The sequence below is a fragment of the Nycticebus coucang genome, chromosome 10 (genome assembly GCF_027406575.1).
Source record: "Nycticebus coucang isolate mNycCou1 chromosome 10, mNycCou1.pri, whole genome shotgun sequence".
NCBI lineage: Eukaryota > Metazoa > Chordata > Mammalia > Primates > Lorisidae > Nycticebus > Nycticebus coucang.
Window position 1 is genome coordinate 114,471,159 of NC_069789.1, and position 27,847 is coordinate 114,499,005.

General features: G+C 51.8%; 2 protein-coding genes across 8 annotated transcripts in view; one reads left to right on the forward strand and one right to left on the reverse strand.

The window, feature by feature from the left end:
- The window catches only part of SHANK1 (SH3 and multiple ankyrin repeat domains 1), a 54,275-nt gene extending 32,588 nt beyond the window's left edge, over positions 1-21,687 (forward strand). For 5 of the 7 annotated variants that reach the window (XM_053606814.1, XM_053606816.1, XM_053606818.1 and 2 more), the window contains 3 exons: positions 8,288-8,384; positions 10,654-13,759; positions 16,048-18,967. In XM_053606814.1, coding sequence (XP_053462789.1) covers positions 8,288-8,384; positions 10,654-13,759; positions 16,048-16,765 — 3,921 coding nt within the window. In that variant the 3' untranslated portion in view covers positions 16,766-18,967. Of the gene's footprint in view, positions 1-8,287; positions 8,385-10,653; positions 13,760-15,572; positions 15,654-16,047 lie in introns of those variants that run through there. The other 2 variants (XM_053606817.1, XM_053606820.1) reach the window with 2 other exon arrangements.
- Positions 19,374-27,675, reverse strand: C10H19orf81 (chromosome 10 C19orf81 homolog). Its single transcript, XM_053606822.1, has 5 exons — positions 27,609-27,675; positions 22,960-23,032; positions 22,735-22,855; positions 20,455-20,594; positions 19,374-19,738 (listed from the first exon to the last, which is right to left on the reverse strand). Exons 1-5 carry the CDS (start codon positions 27,673-27,675, stop codon positions 19,543-19,545), a joined length of 597 nt encoding a protein of 198 aa, XP_053462797.1. The 3' UTR covers positions 19,374-19,542.
- Positions 27,676-27,847: the final 172 nt, after the last annotated feature.

Genomic DNA, 27,847 nt, shown 5'->3' on the forward strand with positions numbered 1-27,847 from the left:
ATATCATCAGCTTTTCATCAACATGTTAGACAGTGAGATCAGGCAGTGGGTCTTAACTGCTCTCATTTCAAAGTATTGAGGAACATAAACACTATTTTGAAAACTCTGATGCCACCTAGAAATATCTGTGGTGTCTATTGAAGGCATATGCCTGGGTTCTGCTGAGACTAGTGGGGTTTGTTTCTCACATACTGAATTGATGAAAGGTTCAATTTTCATTGGAGGATAATGAAAATAAAGACGTGTTTTTTTTGTCCATGTGCACAGGCAATCCACAACTCCCATCCCCCAAGGATTAGACCACCTACCTGCCTCTAGAGGGCCTTGCACTTTTTTTTTTTTTTTTATAGAGACAGAGTCTCACTGTACCGCCCTTGGGTAGAGTGCCGTGGCATCACACGGCTCACAGCAACCTCTAATTCTTGGGCTTAAGCGATTCTCTTGCCTCAGCCTCCCGAGCAGCTGGGACTACAGGCGCCTGCCACAACGCCTGGCTATTTTATTTTTGTTGCAGTTTGGCCAGGGCTGAGTTTGAACCCGCCACCCTCGGCATATGGGGCCAGCACCCTACTCACTGAGCCACAGGCGCCGCCCAGAGGGCCTTGCACTTTTATAAGAATCAAGAACTAGAAACAAATTTTGCATTGGGACTCCTGGAATTTATTTCTGACTTAATGCAGCGAGTCCTCGGCCACTTCTCAGGACTCGGCAGAGTGCCCTGCAGGCAACAGGCCCTCGCTTTGTACTGGGTGTTGGTTTCTCAAGGAATTTGAAATCTCTGTGGCTGTTAAGGGTCATCTTCTGTGTCCACCTCCCCTCAGGTTCAGTGTAAGAATTCAAAGCACCTGAGTGTGTTAGAGCCAGGCAGGACATGGTTTCAAATCCTGACTGCCTCTAATTTACTGTGTCATTTTGGACCACGCTATTTAATTTTCTGTATCTCAGTTTCCTGCGCTAAAGTAGAGTCAAAGCCAACCTTGCTGGTTTGTAGGAGGATTAAATGAGACCAACTCCCAACACAACAGACCCTCAACAAATCTCTTCCTTCTTTCCCCCATTTCCTTAGTCTCAGAGATGTTTGTCTAGTGCCCTCCGATATGAGCCAAGTCATTTCCCCATTCCCCCAAACACTTCCCCTAAAACGTCGCATCTGGCTCTGAGTTACACACACACACAGGCCATCACCTGGGGACATCGGCTGGAATCTAGGCCAAACAGCACTTCTTTCTTCTTAATCCCTTCTGCTGCCTGTTTCTCTCATCTTCCTCCAGACTATTCTTGAATGCCCTTGAAGATAAGGAGCTCACCATGTCTTGCTGTAGTTATTTTATATGCAGATGGACTTTTAAACGGTCCTCCTTACATGGAGCCCAAAGCTATGTTCCATGGGCTCCTGCTTTTTTGTCCTTGTTTTCTCCTTCTGGGATCTTCTTCTGTCTTCATTCTCCCCCCAGAACCCCCTAACAGTCCTCAGAAAACTTCTTGACACTCACCTGGGAAGGAGGGAGGACCAGGAGAGGGAGAGACAGCATCCTCATTTTACAGAAGATAAAACAGTCTCAGTGATTTGAGTGATTTTCACTTGCCTGAGGTCTCTCAACAGTGTGTATCTCATCAGACAGAACCAAGTCCTAGTCTCCTTCCCCTACACCAAGATCTCTTTCTTTTCTTTTCTCTTTTCTTTTCTTTCAAGTTTCAGTCTGTGCCCTGGGTAGAGTGCTGTGTTGTCAGCTCACAGCATCTTCAAATTCTCGGGCTCAAATGATGCTCTTGTCTGAGCCTCCTGAGTAGCTGGGACTATAGGTACCTGCCACAAGACCCAGCTAGTTTTTCTATTTTTAGTAGAGACTGGGTCTCGCTTTGCTCAGGCTGGCTTCGAACTCCAGAGCTCAAGCAATCCACCCACCTCGGCCTCCCAAAGTGCTGGCATTATAGGCATGAGCCACCGCACCTGGCCTACACCAAGATTTCTAATATCCACACTGTTGACACAGTTGGTCTGAATTCTGTCTTTGCCAATTAACTTACTAAGATTTATTTGTACCACCAAATCAATACGTGCAAGTTTTTTGTGGTTACTCCTGAACATGTGCACACCAGTGAAAATTTGAGTCACCCTATGTGCTCATTCCCAGATGAGGATGAATAAGGTGAAGTTCTGCCTTCTCATTGAAGCTCTTACACTGTGAACCACAGTCCTTCTCTTGGTCTATTTAGTGTTGTGCTTTTTGCATTTTGGGCTTTTTATTAGTGATTTCAATGTTTAAAATGTCCCCCAAGCATTGCGCTGAAGTGCAATAGAGTGTTCCTAAGCATAGGAAGGCTGTGATGTACCTTGTAGTGAAAATATGTGTGTTAGATAAGCTTCCTTCAGCAAATTAAAGGGCTGTTGCCATGAGCTCCATGTTATTGAATCACTGATACACATTAAGATGTCTTTCAGCAAAAACACATAAAACAAGGTTGTGTATTGACTGGAAATGTGTGGTGCCTTCATAGGAGACCCCACAGCAGCATATTAGACGGAGTGTAGAATCCCCGGTAACAGATTAGAGCAGTGGTTCTCAACCTTCCTAATGCCGCAGCCCTTTAATACGGTTCAACCCACAGGTTGAGAACCGCTGGATTGGATTAGAGTAAGCCCTGTTTTCATTTATTCGGCAGATACACAGAGCACCCAGGAAGTGCCACAGTGTTAGGTCCTCCCTGTGTAAACTCAGCTGCAGGACAGCCAACATCCTGGCACTCATGGAACTCACTCTCTGAGCTCCAGAGAGCCCCCCAGATGGGCCCACATATCAGCCAGTAATAAAACCAGCTACCCCCACCTCCTAGAAATGGAACTCACACTCACTCACCTTTTCCTCTGTGTCCAGGAGACCAGTAGTCATTTGCCCTGAAGAAATGTCCCCCTTTCCTCTCCCACTTCTTGGATCTGTCCCTGGGTGGCTCCTAAGCCCTGACTCTCATGTTGGGGACTCTCTTTGCCCATCTCTGCCCATCTGCCATCTTTCTCACCCTCTGCAGAGGCCCCTTTGAGAGGTTTCTGCATCTTGGTGGCCTCTCTTCAGCATCTGGTCTCATTCTCCTCTGTGTCTATATCTCCCATTTATTTTGCTTTCTCTCCCATCTTCCCTCTCCTGCTTGGACCCCTCTGCATCTAGACCAGGGGCAGTGCGGGAGTACATTGTCACCTGAAGCTTCTGGGTTAGGTACAATAGTGAACAAAAGCAAAACATTGCATAAGCTGCCCCTATTTAAAGACTTGGAAACTGGGAGGTCTCAGCCCTCCATAAAGACAAACACTTCTGCCTATCACCTAAGGGATGTGGGGAGGGAGACCTGCTGATGGCAACAATGTGTGGTGCAGAGCCCAGGCAGATCTACTATAGGGCAAGGCATTCTTGGTCTGTGTCTCCTCCGAGGGCTTTGCTGTCTGTCTGTCTGTCCTATTTGTATGGCTCTGACTTTCTCAGCTACCATCTCTGTTGCCTAACTACTAACACCCAAAGGGTTCCTTGTCCCCCAAGTCTGTGCATGGGTGCCCATTTCAGCCTGTCTCCCACCCAGTCTGGGAATTTTTTACTCCATGGTTGCATTCTCTGCTGTCCTAGGGCTGTTCTGGCTCTCTCATTGTCAGGGAGGGTCAGGACTGTCTTGCCCTCCCTGTCTCTCTGGGCCCCTCATGCTTCCTATGGCTGTCTCACCTCCCCTTCTGTGTCTCAGCTGCCTGTCCCTCCCTCTTGTGCATCCCACTTCCATCTCTCCCTCTTCCACAACTCTCATTGTCCCCAACTTTCTCTCTCCCCATTGTTGTCTCTGTATCCATCTCTGTATATCTCCCTATCTGTCTCTTTCCCCCAGTTTTGAGTCCTCATCACTCTCTCCTCATCTGTTTTTATCTCTGGGTCCTTGTCTTTGTCCCCTCATCTCTCTCTCTGTCTCCCCACTTGTGGCTCTGCGTCCCCCTCTCTGCCTCTATCTATCTTCCCTCCCTCTTTCCCTCGGTCTCTCTCAGGGGCTGTCTCTCTAGCAGGAATGTCCCAACCCTTTGTCATCCCACACTCTAACATCCTGGCTGGTAGCTTTTGAGGAGGTGACAGGGGACCAGGCCTGTAGGACGGCTCACTAAGGGGAAGTCTGCCCAGCAGCTAGTGATGTCACATGCAGTTGACTCACTTTGATTGGCTACTTCCTCTGCGCGGGAGAGGATGCTCCCAGTAGTTGGGGATGTCTGTGGGTCCCCTCTGGGGTCAGGCAGTTTCAGTTGGTGCTATGGCTCCTCCATCCATCTGACCCTTCTTGTGTCAAAATAACCCATTTTTTGACCTTTCCTGTGCCACATCTAAGTGTCTTTTGTCAGTTTGCATATCTAAGCCTCCTTCATCACTGTCACCACCTTTAGTCGGGGACACCCCACCTCTCTCACTCTCAGCCTTCCCTGTTGCTCTTAACTGCTCCACTGTCACTCTAACCAGGTCCCTCTGATCCCTCTCTGTCACCTTGATCCCTGTCCTGTCACTCTGACCCTTCCCTTGTCAACCTGAGCCTTCCCCATCACCCTCACTCCTCTGCTGTCAACCTAGCCCCTTGCCCATCACCCTGACACCCCCAGTCCCTCTGACTCCCATCGCCTCTCCCATGCCTAGATGTTCTTCCTTCTCCTTCCTCCCCTTCTCCCTGTTTCCTTTCCCAGGCTGGACTCTCCTCTCAGCCTCCCATCCCAGCAGCTCAGTGCCTTCTGACTGGTCCCGCCCCATTCCCCTCCCTCCTCACACTCTTTCTTTTCCCCTTTCATTTGATCTTAGGATTTTTCTAGCCACTCTGGTCTGTTTTCTCTGATGCCTCTTTCATCTTCTCCTTACTCACTGACTGATCTAGGACAAGAACCTTCTCTTTCTGAACCACAGCCAGTTTCATTATCGCCCAAATGGGTATAATCAGCCCTAACTCACAGGTTTGTCTGAGGACTCAGTGTGGCCAGACATGAAGAGCGGCAGGCAAGGTGGCTCCAATGGGATGCCTCTCTCCCCTGCTCCTCCTCTCTGCACACTGCCTTTATCTTTTGCAGGGTTCTTCTCCTTGATCACAGCTGCAGGACAGGACAGAAAACCCAGCAGGGTATTTGGCTGAGACTTAAGGAGAAGGAGGAGGAGAGAAACATTGAGCAAAGTCAAGAAGAATTGGGCAGGCTGGAACTCTGGAAAAGAGGAGAATGGCAGGAAATGGGCCAGAGTGGGGGTGTGTTTAGGAGGCACCTCCTGGCACCTTCACTGAGCTGGCCCTGTGCTGTTTGATGAGAATATTCAGAGGAACAGGACTGGGGTTTTGCCCTCAGGGTCCTCCCCATATATTTCATGGTTTCTCTTCTAGCAAGTGCTTTAGTCTACAAGTATTTATGAAGCACCTACTATATACTGACCTCTTACTGGGCTCTGAGGGTACAGGAGTGAACCACTCAAACTAGGTCACTTCCTTTAGAGAATTTACATTTGAGGGAATGAAATGTAGCAGAATTGGGTTCTGTTGTACATGAGAAAAACAACCCAAATAATAGTGGCTTGGACAAGATAAATCCTGTTATCACTCTCATGTTAAAGTAGTCTGGGATAGGGAGTCTCAAGCAGATTGGCAGCCTCCATGATCACGAAGACCTAGGATCCTTCTCAATGTCTGCTCCACCATCCTAGCCTTCCTTCCAACCACAAAGTGGTGTCATAGCCCAAGATGGCTACTGAAGTTCTAGCTATTGCATTAGTATTCCAGGTAGCAGGAATAAGAAAGGATGGAAAGGCAGAAGGGCAAAAGAGGGCACCTTGCTGCCTCTTGGGTTTCCTCTGAGTCTTCTCAGAGGTAATACATAGCACTTCCATTTATGTATCTGGGCTGGCCTCCATCACATGCTGCAAGGGAGGCTGGAAAATGTAGTCTCTCAATACAAATAAGATTTGTGCCAAATGAGATTAGTGTTTTCCCACCAAAGAAGAAGAGTAGAATGGTCACTGCTAGGCCACATGCCCAGGTATGCAGACAGTAAACAAGCAAGCAAATGATTATGATGACTCCAAATGGCATTAAGTTAAGATAGTTATGATGGAGTAACCAGAGGAAGCCTCTCCAGGTAGGACACCTTGGGGCCAACATCTGAAGGAAACCTGAAACTTGCAGACCCTACCCAATCCCACCTCTCTATAATCTCTCTATCTGATCTCATTTCCCATCCCTCAGCTCCTGGTTTCCCTGCTATAGACACATTTGCCTCCTTACTATTCCTTGAGCATGCCAGGCTCCCTCTCACCCCAGAGCCTTTGCGCCTACTGTTCCCACTGCCTAGAACATTCTACATATATATATATATATATATATTTGTATGGCTCCCTTTTCCACCTTCAGAATTTTGCTCAAACAATACCTTCTCATTGAGGCCTTCCTTGCCTACCTTATTTTAAATTATACTGCCCCCCCTCTCCCATCCCTTACCTCCATTTGACCCATGTTATATTTTACTGATTTATTTTGTTTATGGCCTACCCGCCCTTCCTATGGGCTGGAGCGTCTGTCTAATTTGTTGCATCTGCAGCAGTTAAAACATCCTTAGCACAGAGGAGGTACTCAATAAATATTTGTGGAATGAATGAATGAGATACATGTAGAAATAGTCCCAATCCAGGGAGCTAAGTGCAGTGAAAAGGTCTAGATTAGCACCATTCACTAGAGCTTACTGTGATGACAGAAATATTCCACATCTATACAATAGTCACCAGTTGCAGGTGACTATTGAACACTTCAAATGTGGTGAGTGCAATGGAGGAATGGGATTTTTAAATTAATTTGAATTAGTTGAAATTTACATCTGAATGGCTAGTGGCCACTGTATGGGTCAATGAAGGCCTAAAGAAAGGGGCAGTCAGGGAAGGGTGGGTGGCTAGGGTGACAAGGAATGTTCCAAAGCAGAGCACAGCGTGGGGAGAGGGTGTTCTAAGCAGAGAGATCAGCACATACTGAGGCTCAGAGATGAGAAACTGGCACAAGAAATTCAGGGACCCGGGAATGGTCTGAATAGCTGGGGGGAACGGCAGGAGAGGAAGAGAAGGCAGAGGGGCCCATCCCAAAGGTCAGGACCTCACCTCATTTCCTTTCTCTGGATTTCTAATCTCAAAGATGGAGAAGGGAGACAAATAAGGTCTCCTGGCAGAGGTGGGGTTTCAGGGCTTAGCAGTGATTGACATTGGCAGGTTCTTGTTCACTTATTCATTTGGCATGAGATTGTGGAAGGGCAGGCCCTGTTTGGAGACTGGAGAATCAGCAGGAAACAAGAAAGAGAAAATTGCCACCCACAGGCAGGTTTCATTATGAACTTCTGTGAGCCTTTGCCACTTTTGCCTTTCCCCAAAAAAGAAAAAAAATTGAAGTTTATATTTTATGATTTTCTTGGTACAAAGACATGTTTATATTTTATGAATCTGTTAGTGCAAAGATGAATGTTATCCAGGCTGGATTATATTCTGTCCCCCCCTCCCCCTTTACTATGAAAAGAAAACATTTCCTCTAAATGTATGGTGAACTCTAGGCACTGTAGCTCAGGGCCTAGGGTAAGTCTGCCCTGCCTTGGGGCAACTTCCAACCTAGTGGCTGATATAGAGCACAATCGAGTTTCAGACCCCGATAGATGCTCTGCAAGAAAATGGGACGGGGAAATGTGGCAGGCAGTGACAGGACAGGCAGGGAAGTTTAAGGAGGGGCATCTGAATGCAAAACTTAGAGATGAGAAGGCGCCTGTGACAAAAAAGAGAAAAACCACTGCAAAAAGAAGAAGCAGGACTTGAGAATGCTGATGGTGCTGAGGGGAGAGTAGGAGGAGGTGGGATTGAGGAGAACGGAGGGAGCAATTGGAAGATGGAGCCAGGGGGCTTCGCAGAGTGGGAGATGCTAAGGGTTTGCTAAGGGAGAACCTTTGGGAAGTGGGGAAGAAGGTCAGCAGACATGGCCCTATTGGTGTCCGCCCCAGCCTGATCCCATGGAGAACCCTGGAGTGCGCTTCCATGCCTCTGTGCCTCAGAATCATCTGTCTTGGGCTCAGGGCTGCTCCAGGAGGTGGGGGCAGGAAGGTGGAGGATAGTCTGCTTTCTCCTTCCCCTCCCCCAGAACTCTTCTGCCTCCGTCACACAGCTCTCCCTTCTTACAGGGGCTTGTCAAGGAAATGGTGAAGCCACAACAAGACTTCAGGCCTGACTGATCTTTCTCTGCTATCTTTTCTCTCCCTCCCCCACTGACCGCTGCCCTAAAGTCGAGCTTTGATCCCCACCACCGCTCCCAGCCAAGTTATGAGCGTCCTTCTTTCCTGCCTCCTGGACCTGGGCTTATGCTCCGGCAAAAATCTATTGGTATGTCACCGCCGGAAGGGTGGGTATGAGGGATCTGGGGGTTAGGGAAGGTTGGGAGGGTGACCATTTATAGGGGAAGCAAGGAGGTTTAGAAATGTTCTTTTCTACTTCCATGTGTGACCATACTTCCATAAAGAGTTCAGGCTTTCAGGGCCGGGCAGTGTGACTCACACCTGTTATCCCAGCACTGTGGGAGGCCAAGGCAGATGGATTACCTGAGCTCATGAGTTCATGAGACCCCCCCCTAAAAATAGCTCAGTGCTGTGGCGGGTGCCTATAGTCCCAGCTACTTGGGAGGCTGAGGCAAGAGAATCACTTGAGCCCAGGAGTCTGAGGTTGCTGTGAGCTGTGACGCCACAGCACTCTACCCAGTGGACAAAGTGAGACTGTCACAAAAGAGAGAGAGAGAGAAAGACAGAGAGAGAGTGAGTTCAGGTTTTTGAGCTAGGCAAACATGACTGTGAATTCTGGCTCCTTTCTTCCCCCAACTATGTGACCTGGGACAGGTGGCTTCACTTCTCTGGGTGGGCTCTGCATCTAGAAAATGAGGACATTATTGCCTCTGCCTGGATTCAGTGAGCCAAAGCCCCCACCACAGACCACCCTGGTTTTTTTCTCTCTTATACCTGGTTTTCCATTCATTCATTCTAAAAATGTTTGTTTAACACCTTCCATGGGCCAGGAATTGTTCTAGGCTGCTGGGGATATGTCAGTGGATAAAACAGACTAAAGAGTCCTGCCCTCATGGAGCTTAGCTCCTAGCACATAAAGACAGACAATAGATACTAAGGACGATAAGCAAGAAAATCATATAGTATATTAGCAGGGGTAAGCACTACAGGAAGAAGAGAGTAAGAGATCAAGAGTGCTGGGAGCAGGCAGATTTAAGTAGGGGTCATGGGAATATCTGGAGATGGGGGAGGTAAGGCATTCCCGGCAGCAGGAACAACCTGTGCAAAGGTCCTGAAGTCAGAGTGAGCCTAGTGTGTTCACTGAATGGGGAGGTTTGTGGCCTGAGCTGAGTGAGCACTGGGCAGGAAGGCAGAGAGGGGACAGGTTCTCATGTGCCATGTCAAAGACTTCAACTTCTACTCTGAGTGAGGTGGGATTCACAGGAGGGCTCTGAGCAGAGGAAGGACATGAGCTAACTTTAACAGAATCCCTCTGGTTGCCATCTGGGGACTAGATTGGGAGTGGGAGGGAGACCAGAGAGGAGGTGACAGTTATTGCTGTCCAGTTGTCAATGATGTTGGCTGGCCCAGGGTGGTGACTCTGGAGGGGTGTGAAGACGTTGGATTCTGGATATGTTTTGAAGTAACAGGTGAACTGGGTATGAGTGATGTGAGGAAGAAAGCCACCAACCTTGGTGGCAATCTAAGGTTAAGGTTTTCAGTCCAAGCAGCTTGAAGGATGGAACTGCTGTTGGTTGCAGTGAGCTGGAGGAGTCATCTGGGGAGATCAGGAGCTTGATCTGGAGCCTTTGGAGTCTGAGATGCTTGTGGGGCATCTGGAGCTTGGGAGTGGGGGGAGGATGGGGCCTCAGACGTGGGAGTTAATAACAGAGATGTTGAATGCAGCTGGACACTGGCTGAGAGAATAGTCAGAGGGGAGAAAAGGGTCAAACCTATGAGCCCTGACAGTTGAGAAGTAGGCAAAGACAACTCCCCAAGCCACCTGGAGTTGTTCTGCCAGTTGGATCCAGCTTTTCCTCGGCTTCCTGTGTTCACAGTCCACCAGGGTGAGCCTTGAATGTGTGAGGTCTCCCTGTATCTCAACATTTACCTAGTATCTTCCCTAGAAATCAGCTCCCTCTTTTAACAATAGCCGCATCCTAAGCACATCTGTGTAAAAATCACAGATTTGACTTGCTCATTGCCTTTCTTTCCTGCACAAACGTGAGCAGAACCATCTAACTATACACGTAAATATGACGATCTCTCCCCAGCTGGAGCCACTCTTGCTCACCCTGAACCACAGCTAGCATTCACTGAGCCTTTTCATAAATTGGGGAAAAGGCGCCTCCTTATGGCTTGGGGAGGAAGTTTAGTTTTTCCCCGATTTTCCTTTTTATGCTGTTTGCAGTTGTGCAGTGCACAGCCTGTTCACTGTATGAAGCCGCTGGGGAAGTGCTGGGCTAATCCATGTGAAGCTCTTAGTATACATTGGGTGCCATCATCATCATATTATTATTGTTACTGCTACATGTTCTGTGGGATAGGGGGAGCAGGGAGACCCTTTCCCCAAGCCCCTCCCAATGCTCTGTCTCTAGGGGCAGCAGAAGATGACAGACCCTACCTAGCACCCCCAGCCATGAAGTTCAGCCGCAGCCTGTCTGTGCCTGGCTCTGAGGACATACCCCCGCCACCTACCACATCCCCACCGGAGCCACCCTACAGCACACCTCCAGCTCCCTCCTCCTCAGGCCGCCTCACCCCCTCCCCTAGAGGAGGCCCCTTCAACCCCAGCTCAGGTGGCCCCCTTCCCGCCTCCTCCCCCTCATCTTTTGATGGGCCCTCCCCTCCAGACACCCGGGACACCCGTATGGGGAGCCGTGAGAAAAGCCTGTACCACAGCGGCCCCCTACCCCCTGCCCACCACCACCCGCCCCACCACCACCACCACCACGCTCCGCCCCCTCAGCCCCACCACCACCACGCCCACCCTCCTCATCCCCCAGAGATGGAGACCGGCGGCTCTCCGGACGACCCCCCACCCCGATTGGCTCTGGGAGCCCAACCTAGCCTTAGAGGCTGGCGGGGCGGCGGGCCCAGCCCGACCTCTGGAATCCCGTCCCCATCTCATCACGGCAGCGGGGGCGCGGGCGGCGGTTCCTCCCAGGCCCCGGCTCTGCGCTACTTCCAGCTGCCCCCGCGGGCGGCCAGTGCGGCCATGTATGTACCAGCCCGCTCGGGCCGCGGCCGCAAGGGCCCGCTGGTCAAGCAGACCAAAGTCGAAGGCGAGCCCCAGAAGGGCGGTGGCCTCCCGCCCGCGCCCTCGCCCACGTCCCCGGCCTCCCCGCAGCCACCGCCCGCCGCGGCCCCGCCCTCGGAGAAGAACTCCATCCCCATCCCCACCATCATCATCAAGGCTCCATCCACCAGTAGCAGTGGCCGAAGTAGCCAGGGCAGCAGCACCGAGGCGGAGCCCCCCAGCCAGCCTGAAACCGCAGGCGGCGGCGGCTCTTCGCCCAGCCCGGCCCCGGCCATGTCCCCGGTGCCACCGTCCCCCTCGCCCGTGCCCACCCCCGCCTCGCCCAGCGGGCCAGCCACTCTCGATTTCACCAGCCAGTTCGGAGCAGCCCTGGTAGGGGCGACTCGGAGAGAAGGGGGCTGGCAGAACGAAGCTCGCCGGCGGTCCACACTCTTCCTCTCCACTGACGCAGGGGAAGAGGATGGAGCCGACGGCGGGCTGGGCGCAGGGGCAGCCCCGGGCCCCCGGCTACGCCACTCCAAATCCATCGATGAGGGCATGTTCTCCGCCGAGCCCTATCTCCGGCTCGAGTCTGCAGGCGCGGGCAGTGGCGCGGGCTACGGCGGCTACGGAGCGGGCAGCCGAGCCTACGGGGGCAGCGGGGGCAGCAGCGCCTTCACCAGCTTTCTGCCCCCGCGACCCCTGATCCACCCGCTGACCGGCAAGGCCCTGGATCCAGCCTCCCCGCTGGGGCTGGCCCTGGCCGCCCGAGAGCGGGCGCTGAAGGAGTCCTCGGAGGGCGGTGGGGTACCCCAGCCCCCTCCAAGGCCCCCATCGCCCCGCTACGAGATCCCGCCGCCCACCCCGCACCACCACTCGCCCCACGCCCACCATGAGCCAGTGCTGCGTCTCTGGGGGGCCTCCCCGCCGGACCCCGCCCGCCGCGAGCTGGGGTACCGGGCAGGGCTAAGCAGCCAGGAGAAGTCCCTGCCGGCCAGCCCACCAGCTGCCCGCCGCTCCTTGCTGCACCGCTTGCCCCCGACAGCTCCCGGGGTTGGGCCCCTCCTGCTGCAGCTGGGGTCGGAGCCCCCGGCCCCGCACCCCGGAGTGAGCAAGGCCTGGAGGTCTGGAGCCCCTGAAGAGCCAGAGAGGCTGCCCCTGCACGTGCGGTTTCTCGAGAACTGCCAGCCCCGAGCCCCAGCGGCGACCGGCAGGGGGCCCCCCTCCGAGGACGGGCCGGCTGTCCCGCCGCCCAGCCCGCGGCGATCAGTGCCCCCGTCTCCGACCTCCCCAAGGGGCAGCGAAGAGAATGGGCTTCCCCTGCTAGTCCTGCCGCCTCCCGCCCCCTCGGTGGACGTGGAAGATGGCGAATTCCTCTTTGTGGAACCGCTGCCTCCTCCCTTGGAGTTCTCCAACAGCTTCGAAAAGCCTGAGTCGCCACTCACGCCTGGGCCTCCCCACCCGCTGCCCGATCCCCCCACTGCGGCCACCCCTCTCCCCCCTGCGCCACCTCCAGCTGTGGCCACCGCTCCTCCTACCCTGGACTCAACCGCATCCAGCCTGACATCCTATGACAGTGAAGTGGCCACGCTGACACAGGGGTCCCCTGCAGCTCCTGGAGACCCTCCTCCGCCAGGCCCGCCAGCCCCCGCAGCACCGCTGCCTCCTCCCCCTGCCGCACAGCCTGGCCCAGACCCTCCACCTGGCACAGACTCTGGTATTGAGGAGGTGGACAGTCGGAGCAGCAGCGACCACCCCCTGGAGACCATCAGCAGCGCATCCACGCTAAGCAGCCTGTCTGCTGAAGGTGGTGGCAGTGCAGGGGGCGGCGGTGGCGGTGGAGCTGGTGTGGCAAGTGGGCCAGAGCTTCTGGACACCTATGTGGCTTACCTGGATGGTCAGGCCTTTGGGGGGAGCAGTACTCCTGGTCCACCGTACCCACCACAGCTCATGACTCCCTCTAAGCTCCGGGGCCGGGCACTGGGAGCCAGCGGAGGCCTGCGGCCTGGCCCCAGTGGGGGACTCCGAGACCCTGTCACCCCCACTAGCCCCACTGTCTCGGTGACAGGGGCTGGAACCGATGGGCTACTGGCCTTGAGTGCTTGTACAGGACCCTCCACAGCAGGAGTATCTGGGGGTCCAGTGGCTGTAGAGCCAGAAGTCCCACCAGTGCCCTTGCCCACGGCCTCCTCCCTGCCTCGGAAGTTGCTGCCCTGGGAAGAGGGCCCTGGTCCCCCGCCACCACCCCTGCCCGGGCCCCTGGCCCAACCTCAGGCCTCAGCCTTGGCCACAGTAAAAGCCAGCATCATCAGTGAACTAAGCTCCAAGCTTCAGCAGTTTGGGGGCTCCTCAGCAGCTGGCGGCCCTCTGCCCTGGGCCAGAGGAGGCAGTGGGGGAAGCGGGGACAGCCACCATGGGGGATCCAGCTATGTCCCTGAGAGGACCTCCTCCCTGCAGCGGCAGAGGTGAGCAGGGGCTGGAAGCTGGCAAGGGAGGCCAGAGGGACTGAGGGCCTGATGTGGTTGGTGGTTACTAGAGTCCACCTTCCCCATTGCTGTGTCCCTTTAAGGTCTCAGGGTGGCAGAAAGAAAAGAAAACCAGGCTGGCTTGCAGAAGTTTGCCCTCATGCTTCACAGACACCTTCACTTCCCTTTATCTCAGTAGCTCCTGTGGTCTCCTCCCATCACCATCACAATCCACAGCCTGTGATGGACAAAGTTATTAACAAAAGAGGCTAGGTCAAATCGTGCTGATGTGTTTCTTTGCTGGGTTGTCAGTTCTTTCTGACGGTCCCTGAAATCTGTGAATGCCTTGAACCCAGTGTGGCTCAATACATAATGCTTTAGGGCACAGTGGCTCCAGGTATGGCTCTGGAACCCACCTCTTGGCTTCTAGTCCCAGCCCTGTACTTTCTAGCTATGTGATCTTAGGCAAAAGAATCCACCTTTCTGTAGAAGGGTAACAGCATGCTATCAGTCCAAACAGGTTCTGAGCGGCCACATGCACTGGGGTTGGTTGGTTCGAATCCAGCCCAGACCTGGATTCGAACAACAATGACAACAAAAAATAGCCAGGCATTGTGGCGGGCACCTGTAGTCCCAGCTACTTGGGAGGCTGAGGCAAGAGAATCGCTTAAGCCCAAGAGTTGGGGGTTGCTGTGAGCTGTGACACTACGACACTCTACTGAGGGTGACATAGTGAGACTCTGTCTTAAAAAAAAAATTGTCACAAAAAGATTCTGAGAGGACTTAATGTGGACCATTGTTAAGGCATGAGACCCATGGGGAAGGAGCAAAGCCTCTTACAAGAGCCCAGGCATGCCAAGATAGGGAAATATGAGATGATGTAGAAGTTTCCCAGAGCAGCTAGTTAGCTGGGATTGCCAAAGTTCAGGCCCTTTCAAGACCTAGTGTTAGAGAGGGTTAACATTCCTGATTCAGACACATGGGAGTAGGGAAAGATTTGTAAATCTGCTCCTCCATCTGCAGGGTTCACTCTAATTCTGAGAGTCTGCTATCCTTATGGTTAACATTCAAATGTGGGCTTATTAGGCCTTTTAGATCTTAATGCAATTCATTGACTATTCTTAAGTATTCTGAGTAGAGGAGAGGATGCTCAGTCAACAAATGCATCAGTTACTAATTTATCACTTGCTGTATGCTGGGTGCCCATCTAAGTTTTGGGACCCCACAACCGACAAGGCAGGCAAAACTCTGCCCCCGAAAAGTTTATAGTTACTGAGGCAGGGGTTGCAAAATACAGTAGAACCCCTGTAAGTTGACCACCCAAGAGACTGTTCAGCATAAGGAATGAGGCTTACTGTACTGATATGTACGTGTGATACTTGTTTGGTTTATGAAAATTAGGTCAACTTAAGAAAGCAGTCAGTTATGGAGGTTCTATTGTAATTGCAATCACCCTAAAAAAATACAATAATGACAATAACGGGATGGTTAGTCTTAAATGACTGGCAGGTGAGCAGAGAATGGAGGAGGGGAGGGAGCAAAATCACAGGCTACCTGGGGAAAGATGGAGGGAGGCAGAGGTAACAGCCAGTTCAAATGCCCTGAGGTGTGACCATGCTGGAGGGAGCTAAAGGGATGAGGGGAACCTTTTTTTCCCCTTGTTTCTTCTCTCTTTCACCTCCATCTCTCTCTTTCTCTCTCTCTCTGTCCCCTGTTCCCTACCATCTCTCTCCCTGGATACCCATTCTCTTTTTATTTCTCTTGCACCGTCTGCCCCTCTTTCACTTTGCTATGACTGGCCATAACCTGAAAGGCAGTATAGAATAGTGGTTAAGAGCTCAGACTTTGGTGCCATATAACTGGGCTCTGCCACTTCCTGGCTGTGTGTCCTTAGGCAAGTTACTTAACCTCTCTGTGCTGATAATAATAGTAAACTGCATCAGGGCTGTCATGGGGATTAAACTGAGATGCAATATGCAAAGCACTTATAACAATGCCTGGCACACATGAGCATCAATAAGTGGTGGCAATTACTATTATCACTTAATGTCTCTTTTTCTTTCATTTCTCTTGATTGTCACCCTCTCCCTATCCTCTCATCTTTTTCTCCCTTCATTTCTGTCCTGACATCCTTCTTACCCCCTTGCTCCTTCCATTCTTCTCCATCTCTACCCCCACCCTATGTCTCTCTTCCTCTTTCCCTATATCTTGACCTTTGCCCCTTTCTCATCCCTGCCCTCACCCCCTAAACTCCTCTCCTCCACCCCTGCCCCTTTGTCACATTCCAGACTCTCTGAAGACTCCCAGTCCTCACTCCTCTCCAAACCTGTCAGCAGCCTGTTTCAGAACTGGTCCAAACCACCTCTGCCACCGCTCCCCACTGGAACTGGGGTCACCCCTTCAGCCGCTGCGGCCCCAGGGGCCACCTCACCCTCAGCCTCCTCTTCCTCCACGTCTGCCCGCCATCTCCAGGGTGTAGAGTTCGAGATGCGGCCCCCTCTGCTCCGCCGGGCCCCCAGCCCCTCGCTGCTGCCAACCTCGGAGCACAAGGTCAGCCCTGCACCCAGGCCCTCATCCCTGCCCATCCTGCCTTCTGGACCCCTCTATCCAGGCCTCTTTGACATCCGCAGCTCCCCCACTGGAGGAGCAGGAGGCTCGGCAGACCCATTCGCCCCTGTCTTTGTGCCACCACACCCAGGGATATCTGGGGGACTTGGAGGAGCCTTGTCAGGGGCCTCTCGCTCCCTCTCACCAACCCGCCTGCTTTCGCTGCCCCCGGACAAGCCTTTTGGCGCGAAACCTCTGGGGTTCTGGACCAAGTTTGATGTGGCTGATTGGCTTGAGTGGCTGGGTTTGGCTGAGCACCGAGCCCAGTTCCTGGACCACGAGATTGATGGCTCCCACCTGCCCGCCTTGACCAAGGAGGACTATGTGGATCTGGGTGTGACCAGGGTGGGCCACCGCATGAACATTGACCGAGCTCTCAAATTTTTCCTGGAGAGGTGATGGCTGGCCTGGACGGACCAGCCCGTCCATAGAACCCTTGAGCCTGCTGGCCTCCTGACCTCTGACCCCTGACTGTCATTCCCTCCCTGGGCCAGGGACTCTGCTCTAACTGTGCCCTGTCCTTATCTCCCAAGGCTGGAGGTCACCAGGTGACCTGATCCAGGCTGGACATTTGCACCTCACAGGAGGGGGCAGCTGACAAGAGACTGTGTGTATGAAAAGGGGAGCAAAGGGGTGAATAGAAGAAATTACAGAGGGGGGTTGAGAGGAGGGAAGGGCCCATTCTGGGGGGAGGGGACAGACAGAGCCATAGAGGGTCAGCCCTGAGCCTAATTGGATGGGGTCCATCCCCCAGGCCACAGGGGAAGGGGGTGCCCTCAGATTCCACCACCTGCTGCCCCTCTAACAACCCTTCCCCCCTTCTCCAGGCCCCTCAGCTCTCCCCACTTCCCTTCTCCCAGCACACACAGCTGCCCCTCAGCCTCTTGCACGCTTGCTCTGTTGCACGCCTGCTCGCCTCTCTCTTCGCCCTTCCTCTCCCCAGGCTGCAATTTTGCACAGATTTGCCCTCTGTCTTGCACATTCTGCCTTTGCTTCCAGCTTGTGAGTCCCTCCCAGCCCTCAAACAAACTCTGTTCTCGTTGCACACGCTGCATTTCTTTTGTCTCCTGCTCTCTTGCTTACATGTTTCTCCTGTGACCATCCCTTACACACTTCATGCCATAAAATCTCCAGACTCCTCCCCCTCCGCTCACTCTGAACCCTTGCTGCAGACACACTTGGGACACCTTTTCCCTCTGCCATTCACCAACCCTGCATATGTATTTATTCTCTGGAGTACCCTTCTCTTTGTTCAACCCTTGCACACTATTTTGTGCACTCCTCCTGGCACACTCTTACCTCCAAGTTCTTAAGTTGAAGCACTTTTCCTTCTTATTCTTGAGCCCTAAATTCTTACTCTGTCCACCTCTCCCTCTTACAATGACATTCCTACCCCCAGCTTCCTCTCTTGCACTGTCACTTTTTGTCACACTTTTGCACATTTGCCTTCCAGGAACTGTGTTTTTCTCACAAATACTCATTCCTCCCTTTGCCAGCCTCCCACTCCCCTGCACCCTTCTCTTTCAGATCTTTGCCTATCTCTAGTCTTGATTTCATGAGCCCTCTCTTGCACACTTACTTTTGTACACACACCTTCCCCAGCATTGTCAGTGCTCCCTGGAAGCCTTTTTCCTCCCCAATAATGTCCTTGCACACCGTGACTTCGCTGCACATGCCTTCTTGTCTTTTCTAGCTGGATGAGAACTTACCACCTCTTTGCTTTTGCACACTGATCTCCTTCCACATGCTCTTCGGCTGTAACTGGTTTCTTTTTCTGACACACTTATCTTTTGTTCCTGCCAAGGAGCAACTCTTGCAGCCATTCTCACTCTTTACTTACTCTTTTACCTCCTTATGCCCTTTTCTCTTCCTGGTGAGAAGACCCTATGCACACTCAATTCCTGCTCACCATGCTCCACACTGCCTTCTCTCCCTGCCTCTAGCCCTCATTCTCCCTCACATCCTCCCTCCTCTCTTTCTTCCTTGTCCTTCCTGGGCCATCTGTCCATCTCCTTTGCACGAAGACCCCCCTCTTCTAACCTTTCCTTCTGTCTAAGAAACTCCTCCCTCTGGCATGGCTGTTCCTTCCCGCACGCTTCTCTTCTCCCCTTATTCCTGGGGCTTGGGAATTTTAAACCACCCCTCCCTCTAACAAGCCCCCTCCCCTGCTGTGGGTAAAGGGGGAAGGGCATTGCCCTCAGGTCCCCCCATGTTCAGCTGCCAAAGAAGGGAGCTCCCCTTCCTTCCCCCAAGCCCATTCCCTCTCTGCTGCCCCTACCCCCTGGGGGGGGCGCTCCGTCCATGAGGGGAGGGGGTGAGGCCCCTCCCCTCACCATGTCAGGGATCTGCGGGGAACCTCGTGGGAGGGTTGTGGGAGGGGGGAGGGATAGTGAGAAAAGGGGCAGAGGTCGTGTTGGACCCCTACCCGCCCCCTCCCCCTTGTCGGATGCCCCCAGTCCGCAGGGGGCCTGCGCGGTGCCTGTCTATCAAGGGCTTGTTCATTCTGGATGGGTGCTGCGGGGTTGGGAAGGGTGTAGGGGGTGGGGAGGAGGGAGGAGAGGTTGGGGTGGGGAGTGGGAAGGGATCAGATTGGGGGGGGCGGCGTGGGTTGGAGAGGAGAGACAAAGCAAAAAGAAACAATAACAAAAGAAGAAAATACAAAAACAAAACACCAAAACCCCTAGAACACACAACAAAACCCAGAAAAAAAACCTGAAATAAAAGCTCGAGAATTGTCTTCCAAGGGGGGTGGGAGGAGGAAGAGGAGGGGGGCGGATGAGGATGTCTGGTTCTCCTTGATACAGGGCTCCGCAAAGCGTTGAAAGCCTCGGTGCCCAAGTCTTCCCTTTCGTGGGCCTCAGTTCATTCTTCAAGGAACTGGGACACAGGCGTCCACTTGCAGGGACTGAAGGAAGATTAGGGAGGCGGGATTACAATATGGGGGTTCATTCCTACCCCCCAGCACCTCCCTCCCCCTGACTCCCCACCAAGATTTTGCAGAGAGAAATGGCTTTTGTACCAGGTCATTCTTTATAATTAAACTCACAGTATCCACCCCCTCGAGCCGGCCCCGCCTCCTTCCTGGGGAGGCAACGCCCACTTCTCTTCCGGGCTCTGGGTAGATGCCCGAACCTGCTGAGCAGTGCGCAAGCGCAGCCGGGGCCCGCCCCCATGGGTTAGGCCTCTTGGGTTGGCTCCGCCCCCAGGGCCTCGAGCATGCGCCGCCGGACCAGGGAGCGGCGCAGATGAAGGCGGTAATCGCCCAGCAGCAATTCGTCGTGGCGCACCAGCTGGTGCGGAAGCCCTCGGGGACTGAGACCCGAGCGCAGCAGACGGGAGCGAGTCTGGAAATCCGCTACCATGATGAGCCACCTGCAAATGTGCGGGGCGGAGACGAAAGGGGAACTCCTTGATGGTCTTAGCCAGCCTTTGATTGTCAAAGAGTCCCTACCTGGGCCTTGTTCTTTACCTCCAGTTCAACAGCCCCTAAACTCCAGCCCGACCCTCTCACCGAGGTCAACCCGAACCCTGTGCCCTCACCTGAGTCATTCTAGGCTCCGTCTTCTCAATCTGGTTCTCCCTCCTAATCACCATCCGTCGAGGCTTCATCTCAAACCACCGCTCTTGGGCCCACACTCACCTGGCCACTTCAGGCCACTCTCCTACCTAGGCTTCTCGCGACCTATCGCATCTGGTTACCCTTGCGCTTACTATGTGCTCAGTCCACTCTGCCCTCTCAGAGTTGCCTTTCCAGGTTCAAACTCCTCACGTCGGACTTGTCTATCCCCGTCACTACCTGGGTCGCTCAAAGTCCGGGTACCCATTCAATCTAGATGCTGCCCTCTCTCTGATCTTATCCACCCCTGCCCCTCACTGGGATCACTCTTGGCCCCGCAGATTCACCACCGCATCACCCTTCAGCGTCCTTACAGCCAACTTTTTCTTACCTGATCATCCCAGGCCCCTCCCCTCGCCGCGCTCACCACCGCTTAGCCCCTCCCAGTCGCCCTGGCCCCGCCCCTCGCCGCGCTCCCCCTCAGCCCGGCCGGTCCCAGTCACTCCAGGCCCCGCCCCCGCCGCAGGCTCACCTGTCCCGGCGACCTGCAGTCCCACAGATGACGTTCATGTTCTCAAAGCGGATGCTGCTCACAAACCCGCTCTCCATGGCCCCGGGTAACTCAACCTCCAGCGCCTTCAGCACCTCCAAGTGGGTAAAATCCTCCTCGGGCTAGAGGTGTTGAAGAGAGAACTTAAGCCCATGAGGCCCTGGTTCCTTCTGGCTTCAGAAGTCTAGACCCTAGACCCCACCTACAGAACTTTCCAGATTCACAGGTGGCATTTGCAGGGTAGGGATCCCACCTGATCCCAGGGTTCCTTTGCTCTCGTTAAAGAGGGACGACAGGTATCTCTCAGGTGGAAAAGAATCTACGTCATTCCAGGTCATTCTCCCAAAAAATCAGCTTTTTTTTTTTTTTTTTTGAGATAGAGTGTCACTTTTTTGCCCCCTGGTAGAGCGCTGTGGCATCATAACTCACAGCAACCTCAAACTCTTGGGCTTAAGGGATACTCTTGCCTCAGCCTCCCAAGTAGCTGGGACAACAGGCGCCTGCCACCAATGCCCGGCTATTTTTTAGAGATGGTGTCTCCCTCTTGCTTAGGCTGGTCTCCAACTCCCAAGCTCAAGCCATCCACCGGCCTCGGCCTCCCAGAGTGCTAGGATTACAGGCGTGAGCCACCACCCCTGGCCAAAAATTGACTTTCACCAAGCTAGTTTGCCGAAAGTCAATGAACAGTTGGCTGAATGATTCACCAATTTGGCCAACTTTACCAACCTACCAAAAACTTTCCCAGCCACTTGTAGTACGTGGTGCTAAAAGCTCTTGAAGCTTTCTGCCAGGATTTAAGTTGTACACTTTCCCTTTTATATTGATATAAGCGTTTTAAAGAATGTTCATATGCCAAAAGATAAAGATCATGGGGGGTGATTTCTTGTCAATCTATTTACCATTCAGAAATATGTAGTGATTGCTAACCACAGTTTCAGCACAAGGTTACCATGTGGAAGGTGATACACAGTTGTCATAGCATATAAAATTGCTGAGGAACTAAAATGAAATGACATTGGTCACCTCCAGAAAGGCTCACCTCTGGTGGAGTAAGGGGGAAGGCTGGAGAGTCGTTTTCTCAAAGCTACAAAGAAGGGTTTTGCGTAGGGATTGATCCTGAAGAATGAGGACAGTGATCCCCCCACACACACACACTCATGTGGAGGTCACACAGGTAAGCTGAGAGGGCTGCTGGAAGAGGTGCATCCATTAACATCAGCCCTTCTCATTTAGGAATTTTTTTTTTTTTTTTTTTGTAGAGACAGAGTCTCACTTTATCGCCCTTGGTAGAGTGCCGTGGCCTCACACAGCTCACAGCAACCTCCAACTCCTGGGGCTTAAGTGATTCTCTTGCCCCAGCCTCCCGAGTAGCTGGGACTACAGGCGCCCGCCACAACGCCTGGCTATTTTTTGGTTGCAGTTCGGCCGGGCCGGGTTTGAACCCGCCACCCTCGGTATATGGGGCCGGCGCCTTACTGACTGAGCCACAGGCGCCGCCCAGCCCTTCTCATTTAATTGTCAGGCACTTGGGATGCTGAAGTATCTCTTTGAACTGAGGGCATGGGTTTTTGCTTTGTTTTGTTTTTTGAGACAGAGTCTCACTTTGTCACCCTTGGTAAAGTGCTGTGGCTCACAGCTCACAGCAACCTCAGACTCTTAGGCTTAAGTAATTCTCTTGCCTCAGCCTCCCAGGTAGCTGGGATTACAGGCGCCCTCCACAACGCCCAGCTATTTTTAGAGATGGGGTCTCAATTTGGCTCAGGCTGGTCTCAAACCTGTGAGCTCAGGAAATCTACCCACCTTGGCCTCCCAGAGTAGTAGGATTACAGGCATGAGCCACGTACCCAGCCGAGGGCAGGGATTGTTGAGGTATTCATAAACTGAATGACCAATTTGCTGAACATATCAAAAATGTGGGCATTTTCTTATGACCTTTTTCTTTAATTTGTAAACTGTATAGGATTTCATAGTTGATAGATTATTAGGACTCCTTTTGTCCTCAGTCTCCCCTCATCCCTGACCCTGTTTCTGCCCCCGAGTCTTCTCTCTGAAATGAACAGTGATAAATTTAACAACTGATCCTTTGACAAACTCATGATCAGTTTTCAGCAAACTGTCCTGGTGTCAAGCCCACAGCTGGTAAGCCACAGGGCCTAGATTTAAACCCCAGCCACCTTGCTCTGAGTCTGTGGCCTTTCCACCACCTCACCCAAACTGTGCAGAAACCAAGGGCCTAGGGCAACTGGGGCAAAGGGTACTCACCGAGGTTTCCATGCAGAGGCAGAGGGGCTGGGCAGTGGGTGGTGTGGGGAACTTCCGGATGCATGGGAGGTCTCGGTCCAGCGCCTCATACTCTGCAATGACCTGCCGCAGGTACTGCTTCCTGGGGAGAGAGTGAGCAGGCAGGGACCTGGGTGAGTTCAGGGGTCACTGCCATCACATTTGTGGGAGCTGAGGTCAGAAGTCATGGGGCCTGGGGCCACTCACGAGGATTTGACAGTCCTTCCCAGGCTCCGGGCCTGCATCTCCTCTGGGGTCTCCAGGTCTGCAAGGAGGGCTCCTGGGGGCAGAGAACCCAGTGTCAGCTGCCCCAAGTCCTCCTCAGTCATAATTCTGCTTAAATGGGCATCACCAAGTGCTGTCTATGCCACCACCAGAATAGACCATATGCCAGTTATTGAGATATTATTCCTCAGCTCCAAACTCCACCCATCTATCCTGGCTCTGTGGTGCCTGGACTGGGTCTCTAAACATATTTCTGCTTTGACATCTGGGTTCCCATTAGGCCCTGCCCAAAGCAGGACCCAGAGGGAGCCCACTAGGTGAGAGGAATCAGAAGGGACTTGCTCCTGTTTGTTTCATCTTGTAGTCACCTTGCTTCTTCACTATAGCAGTGTCACTTCAGCCTAGTGACAACATTTAAATCCAATTTACAGTTTTTCCAACAATCTCAGAAACAGCCTCCTGATTGGATAGCAGTTCTCAAATCTAGTCCCTTCTTGACATTGCCATCTAATTGATATTTCTTTTATGGCCAACTGCTGGTTGCTTTACAATCCTGAAAGTTTTTTCCTACTCCTCATCACACAGCTACAGACAACAGTTCCCAGCCTCCCTTGCAGCTAGGTGTGATCATGTGACAAAACTGTCACCAATACAGTGTTAGCAGGACTGAGAGGTGCGACTTTAGAGTCATTTGCTTAAAAGAAAATTGCTTGTCTTGGGCATTTTACCCTTAACTTTGGAATGGAATGTGGATGTAGCTTTAAGTGTACTGCAGTATGGTAAGCAACAATGTGAGTGCAACCCGTGTCCCTAAATCTCTCGTGGAGCCAAAGCGTCCCATCAACCCACACACTTCCATCCCATTCATTACACAAAAGACAAATAAACTTCTGTCTTCTTTACATTATTGTGTTTTGGAGTCTCTTTGTTACAGCAGCAGAAAGAGAGGAAAGCGTCCCCTGGCAGCCAGGGCTCGGTGCTCTCCTGCTAAATAGAAACAATTTCCCATAAAACCAACATCAGGTAAGGCCATTCGGTGATCACGATGGACTTATAAAAAACAAAAAAACAGACCACTGCCGAATCATACATTAACATAACAAACATAACAAAACAACAGACATTGTCCCAACTCCCTAAACGGCCAAAATCCCCTCCTGACTCAGAGCTGACACCAGAAATAAATATTTCTAGGTTATAGCAGTAATTTTAATACACTTGTTTAAATGTATATGTGTAAGTGAATTAATAAAAGCATACATTTTAAAATGAGTTCTTATTGAACAACTGGTAAACACAATTTCAAACTTTTAACAGGCATCTCAGAGGCTTCCTGTGTGCCCTGAAGAATGCTGGAGACCAAAAGATGAATCAAACCTTCCTCTCCCCTCCAAGACTCCCAGTCTAGTGGGGAAGGCAGTCATCATCAAGGGCAGTATGTACTTCAGTAGAGCTGTCACAAGATGGAGGGGAAGCTCAGTCTGTAGGCAATCAGGAAAGACTCCCTGGAGGTGTTGTTCTCACAGGATAAGAAAGAGTTTTCCAAATAAAGAGGTGACAGGAAGAAGGATGTTTCATGAGGAGGGGCCAGCATGGGCCAAGGTCTTTAAGCAGGTCATCTACAGGAACTTCTTAAAATTCTTTCCAGCCCCAAGACCTTAAGGAGCACTTATTGCAATTGTAGGTGATTAATTATTTGTGAGGTGGTGTGTTTCATGTCTGTTTTTCCTGCCTGAGAACAGGCTGGGCCATTTCTTCCATTAGGCACTGGGCAAAATGCTTGGTATGCCACAGGGCTTTCTAATGATCTGTGATGAAGTTTGCAAACTAATAATACAAATGTCATTGGTTCCAAAATGCTACAAAGAAAACAGCAAAATTGAAATGAATGAATGTTAATTTACAAAACCCGCCAAACTGAGAAACTCATTTCTGCTCAACTTTTCTAGAGCTAAGAGGTTGGGCAATTAAGTTTGCGAACTCATCCTAGAAAAAGAGCTACCTCATTGTATTCAACAATAATACACTCACCTTGGAAGTACTCCCCTTGGGAAGCTACGCACTGATGCCAGTGCCTAGTTTGTCCTTTCAAAGCAATTTTGGAACTCTTTTTTCTGGAATGGCCATTAGAGATGTCATTGTACGAGGTCTGACAATTAGTTTGAGAACTCATACTAGAATAAGTACTACATACCGCATTGCTGAATGTCACCAGATGGCCAAGGGGAGTACTTTGAAAGTGACCATAGTGATATCCAGCAATGAGATATGTAGCACTTTTTCTCAAGCAAGTTCACAAACTTAGTTGTTTGACCTCATATACATAAATTATATTTATCAGCCTAGGTAAGAGATGGTGTGGGGCAGGGTCTCCCAAGGAAACATGTCTCTAAAAGCACTAAAAGAGAGTCCTGAGGGCAGAGAAACAATGTCCATTTTGCCACCACCAGGACATTTGCTATGCCTAGCATAGCACCTGGCACAGAGCAGGTACTTATATCACACATCCAGACAGGAGACCCCAACAGCCAGTCCCAACCTTCTTCCCCTATTTTAAGAGGGTCCATTCTTCACATATGAGATTCAGGGAAGGTTCCTTTATCCCTGGTTTCCTCAGGGATGTCATCCAGTTTAAACCAATGTCTCCCAACTCTTGCTATTCAGCAGAACCACCTGGCCAGCATTCAGAAAATGCAGGCGGGGCATGGTGGCTCATAACTATGATCCCAGAACTTTGGGAAGCCAACATGAAAGGATCATTTTGAATCCAGGAATTTGAGACCAACTTGGGCAAATTAACAAGAACCCATTTCTAAAATAATTTTTTTTTTAAACTAGCCAGGTGTGATGGTGTGCACCTGCAATTCTAGCTATTCAAGAGACTGACGCAGGAGGATCATTTGAGCCCAGGAATTTGAGGCTGCAGTAAGCTATGACTGTGACACTGCACTCCAACCTAGGTGACAGAACAAGATCCTGTCTCTTTAAAAATATGCTGGGCGGCGCCTGTGGCTCAAAGGAGTAGGATGCCGGCCCCATATGCTGGAGGTGGTGGGTTCAAACCCAGCCCCAGCCAGAAACTGCAAAAAAAAAAAAATATATACACACACACACACACACACTGAGTCTGAGGTAGAGTTAGGTGTAGGTTGATTTCTTTTTTTTCTTTTAAACATTTCCACCTGAAGTGCAACCATAATCATGATAATACCATTCTTGCCAGGGATTGTGGTAAAAATGAGCAGGTAACTGAGTGCTAGCCAATGATATGTGAGGAGAGGTCATTTGGGGGCTCTCAAGGTGATGCCTGGAACTGTGGCAACCATCTTGTGACCATGAGGTAAGCAAGTTGTGCATCAGTGACATATCCCACACCCAAAAGCTGAGAGATTGAAAGAAACTGGGTCCTCAATTACACTGTTGGCTGCTGACTCAACTAAATCCAACCTCCCGACACGCAGTTCTGGGTTTCTTTGAGGGTGAGATAATAACATTCCTACCCTTCACACTAAGTTCAATTTTCTATTGCCTGCAGCCACATTCATCCTTACCCAGATACTACTCCATAAATGATGAGTGAATGAGTGAATGAATGAATGAACTGTGCTAAACCCAGAGTGCAAGGATGCAATGCTGACAGAAGCCTGAGGCTGTCAGCAGACCTCAGACCATACAGGGCCTCAAAACCCAGGCTGAGGGGCTGGACTTTATCCTGGGTGATAAGGGCCAAAACACTTCCCCCTCCTCCCCTCCCAGAACAACAGGCTTCCCTGGCCCCACCCCAAGAGTTTGCCAGAAAGATCCTAGCCCACTAAAGCCTTCCAGCAACCTGTGGAATCTTCCTCCCCCAGCTCCCAGTATAAAAACAAGCCCCAAACCACTCTCGGTGCAGCTGCCACCTTTGCCCAGGCAAATCTTAGTCCCCTTTCATTAAACTTGGCCTGAACCTCTCCTGGTCTCATTTCTGGGTACACTGTGTAACCCCTTTCACTGGGGATGATGGGAAGCCAGGGGTAGCAATGAGCAAGGGACAGCCAGGAGCTGGGATGGGCTAGGGGGAGAAACTAGAAACCAGGGAGGAGGTGAGGAGAGGGTCTTTATGGAAGGAGACAAGATCTGAGCCAGGGCTGTGGGGACAAGAGGAAGAAACAGGGCAGAGAGAGTCAAGGGCAGGAAGATGGGGAGTAATGGGCTGTGAGGAAGACTGTAGTAGAGGGGTGGCACCCGAGGTTTGGCCCAGTGACTGGGTTAGCAGTAGGGTCATTTGGAAATGAAAAACTGGAAAGAGGAGAGCAACTTAGGGGAAAGAGGCTGAGCTTAGTGTGGGAGACAAGGAGAGTGAAGGGGTCTAGTGCTGGGGAATAATGGCTGCAGAGAAGTTGGTAAAGCCCCAAAGGTTCATGGGAAATACAGTTCTGGGTCCAAAGTATTGGCCAAGGAACTGCAGAAGTTCATGGGAAATGTAGTATGAAATCCAAAGGGCCAATGTCCGGAATCTGGTGACTAGGAGTCTGGAGTGGCTCTCACTTTAGAATGCCAGTGACTCACTTAAGGGCGCACGGTGAGCCGGGGCTACCACACAATGCCTAGATGAAAGGAATCCTCCCGTCCCTCCTCAGACCACTCAGTACCTGCCTCCCTGTGTACGCTGGAGTTGCCCACGGTGGGGGAGCATAGGGGCTCCATCTCTGGCTGCATCCTGGGAAGGTGGGTGGGGGATGTCTCAGGACGGTGGGAAGAAGGGCTCTGACAGGACCACCCACCCCAGCTCCTTCTCCCCTCCTTCTGCTTCTCTTTGAAGGCCCGAGGAAAAAATACCGAACTGGCAGGATGAGACCACAAGGAAACACGGGTTCCCCTAACTTCAAGA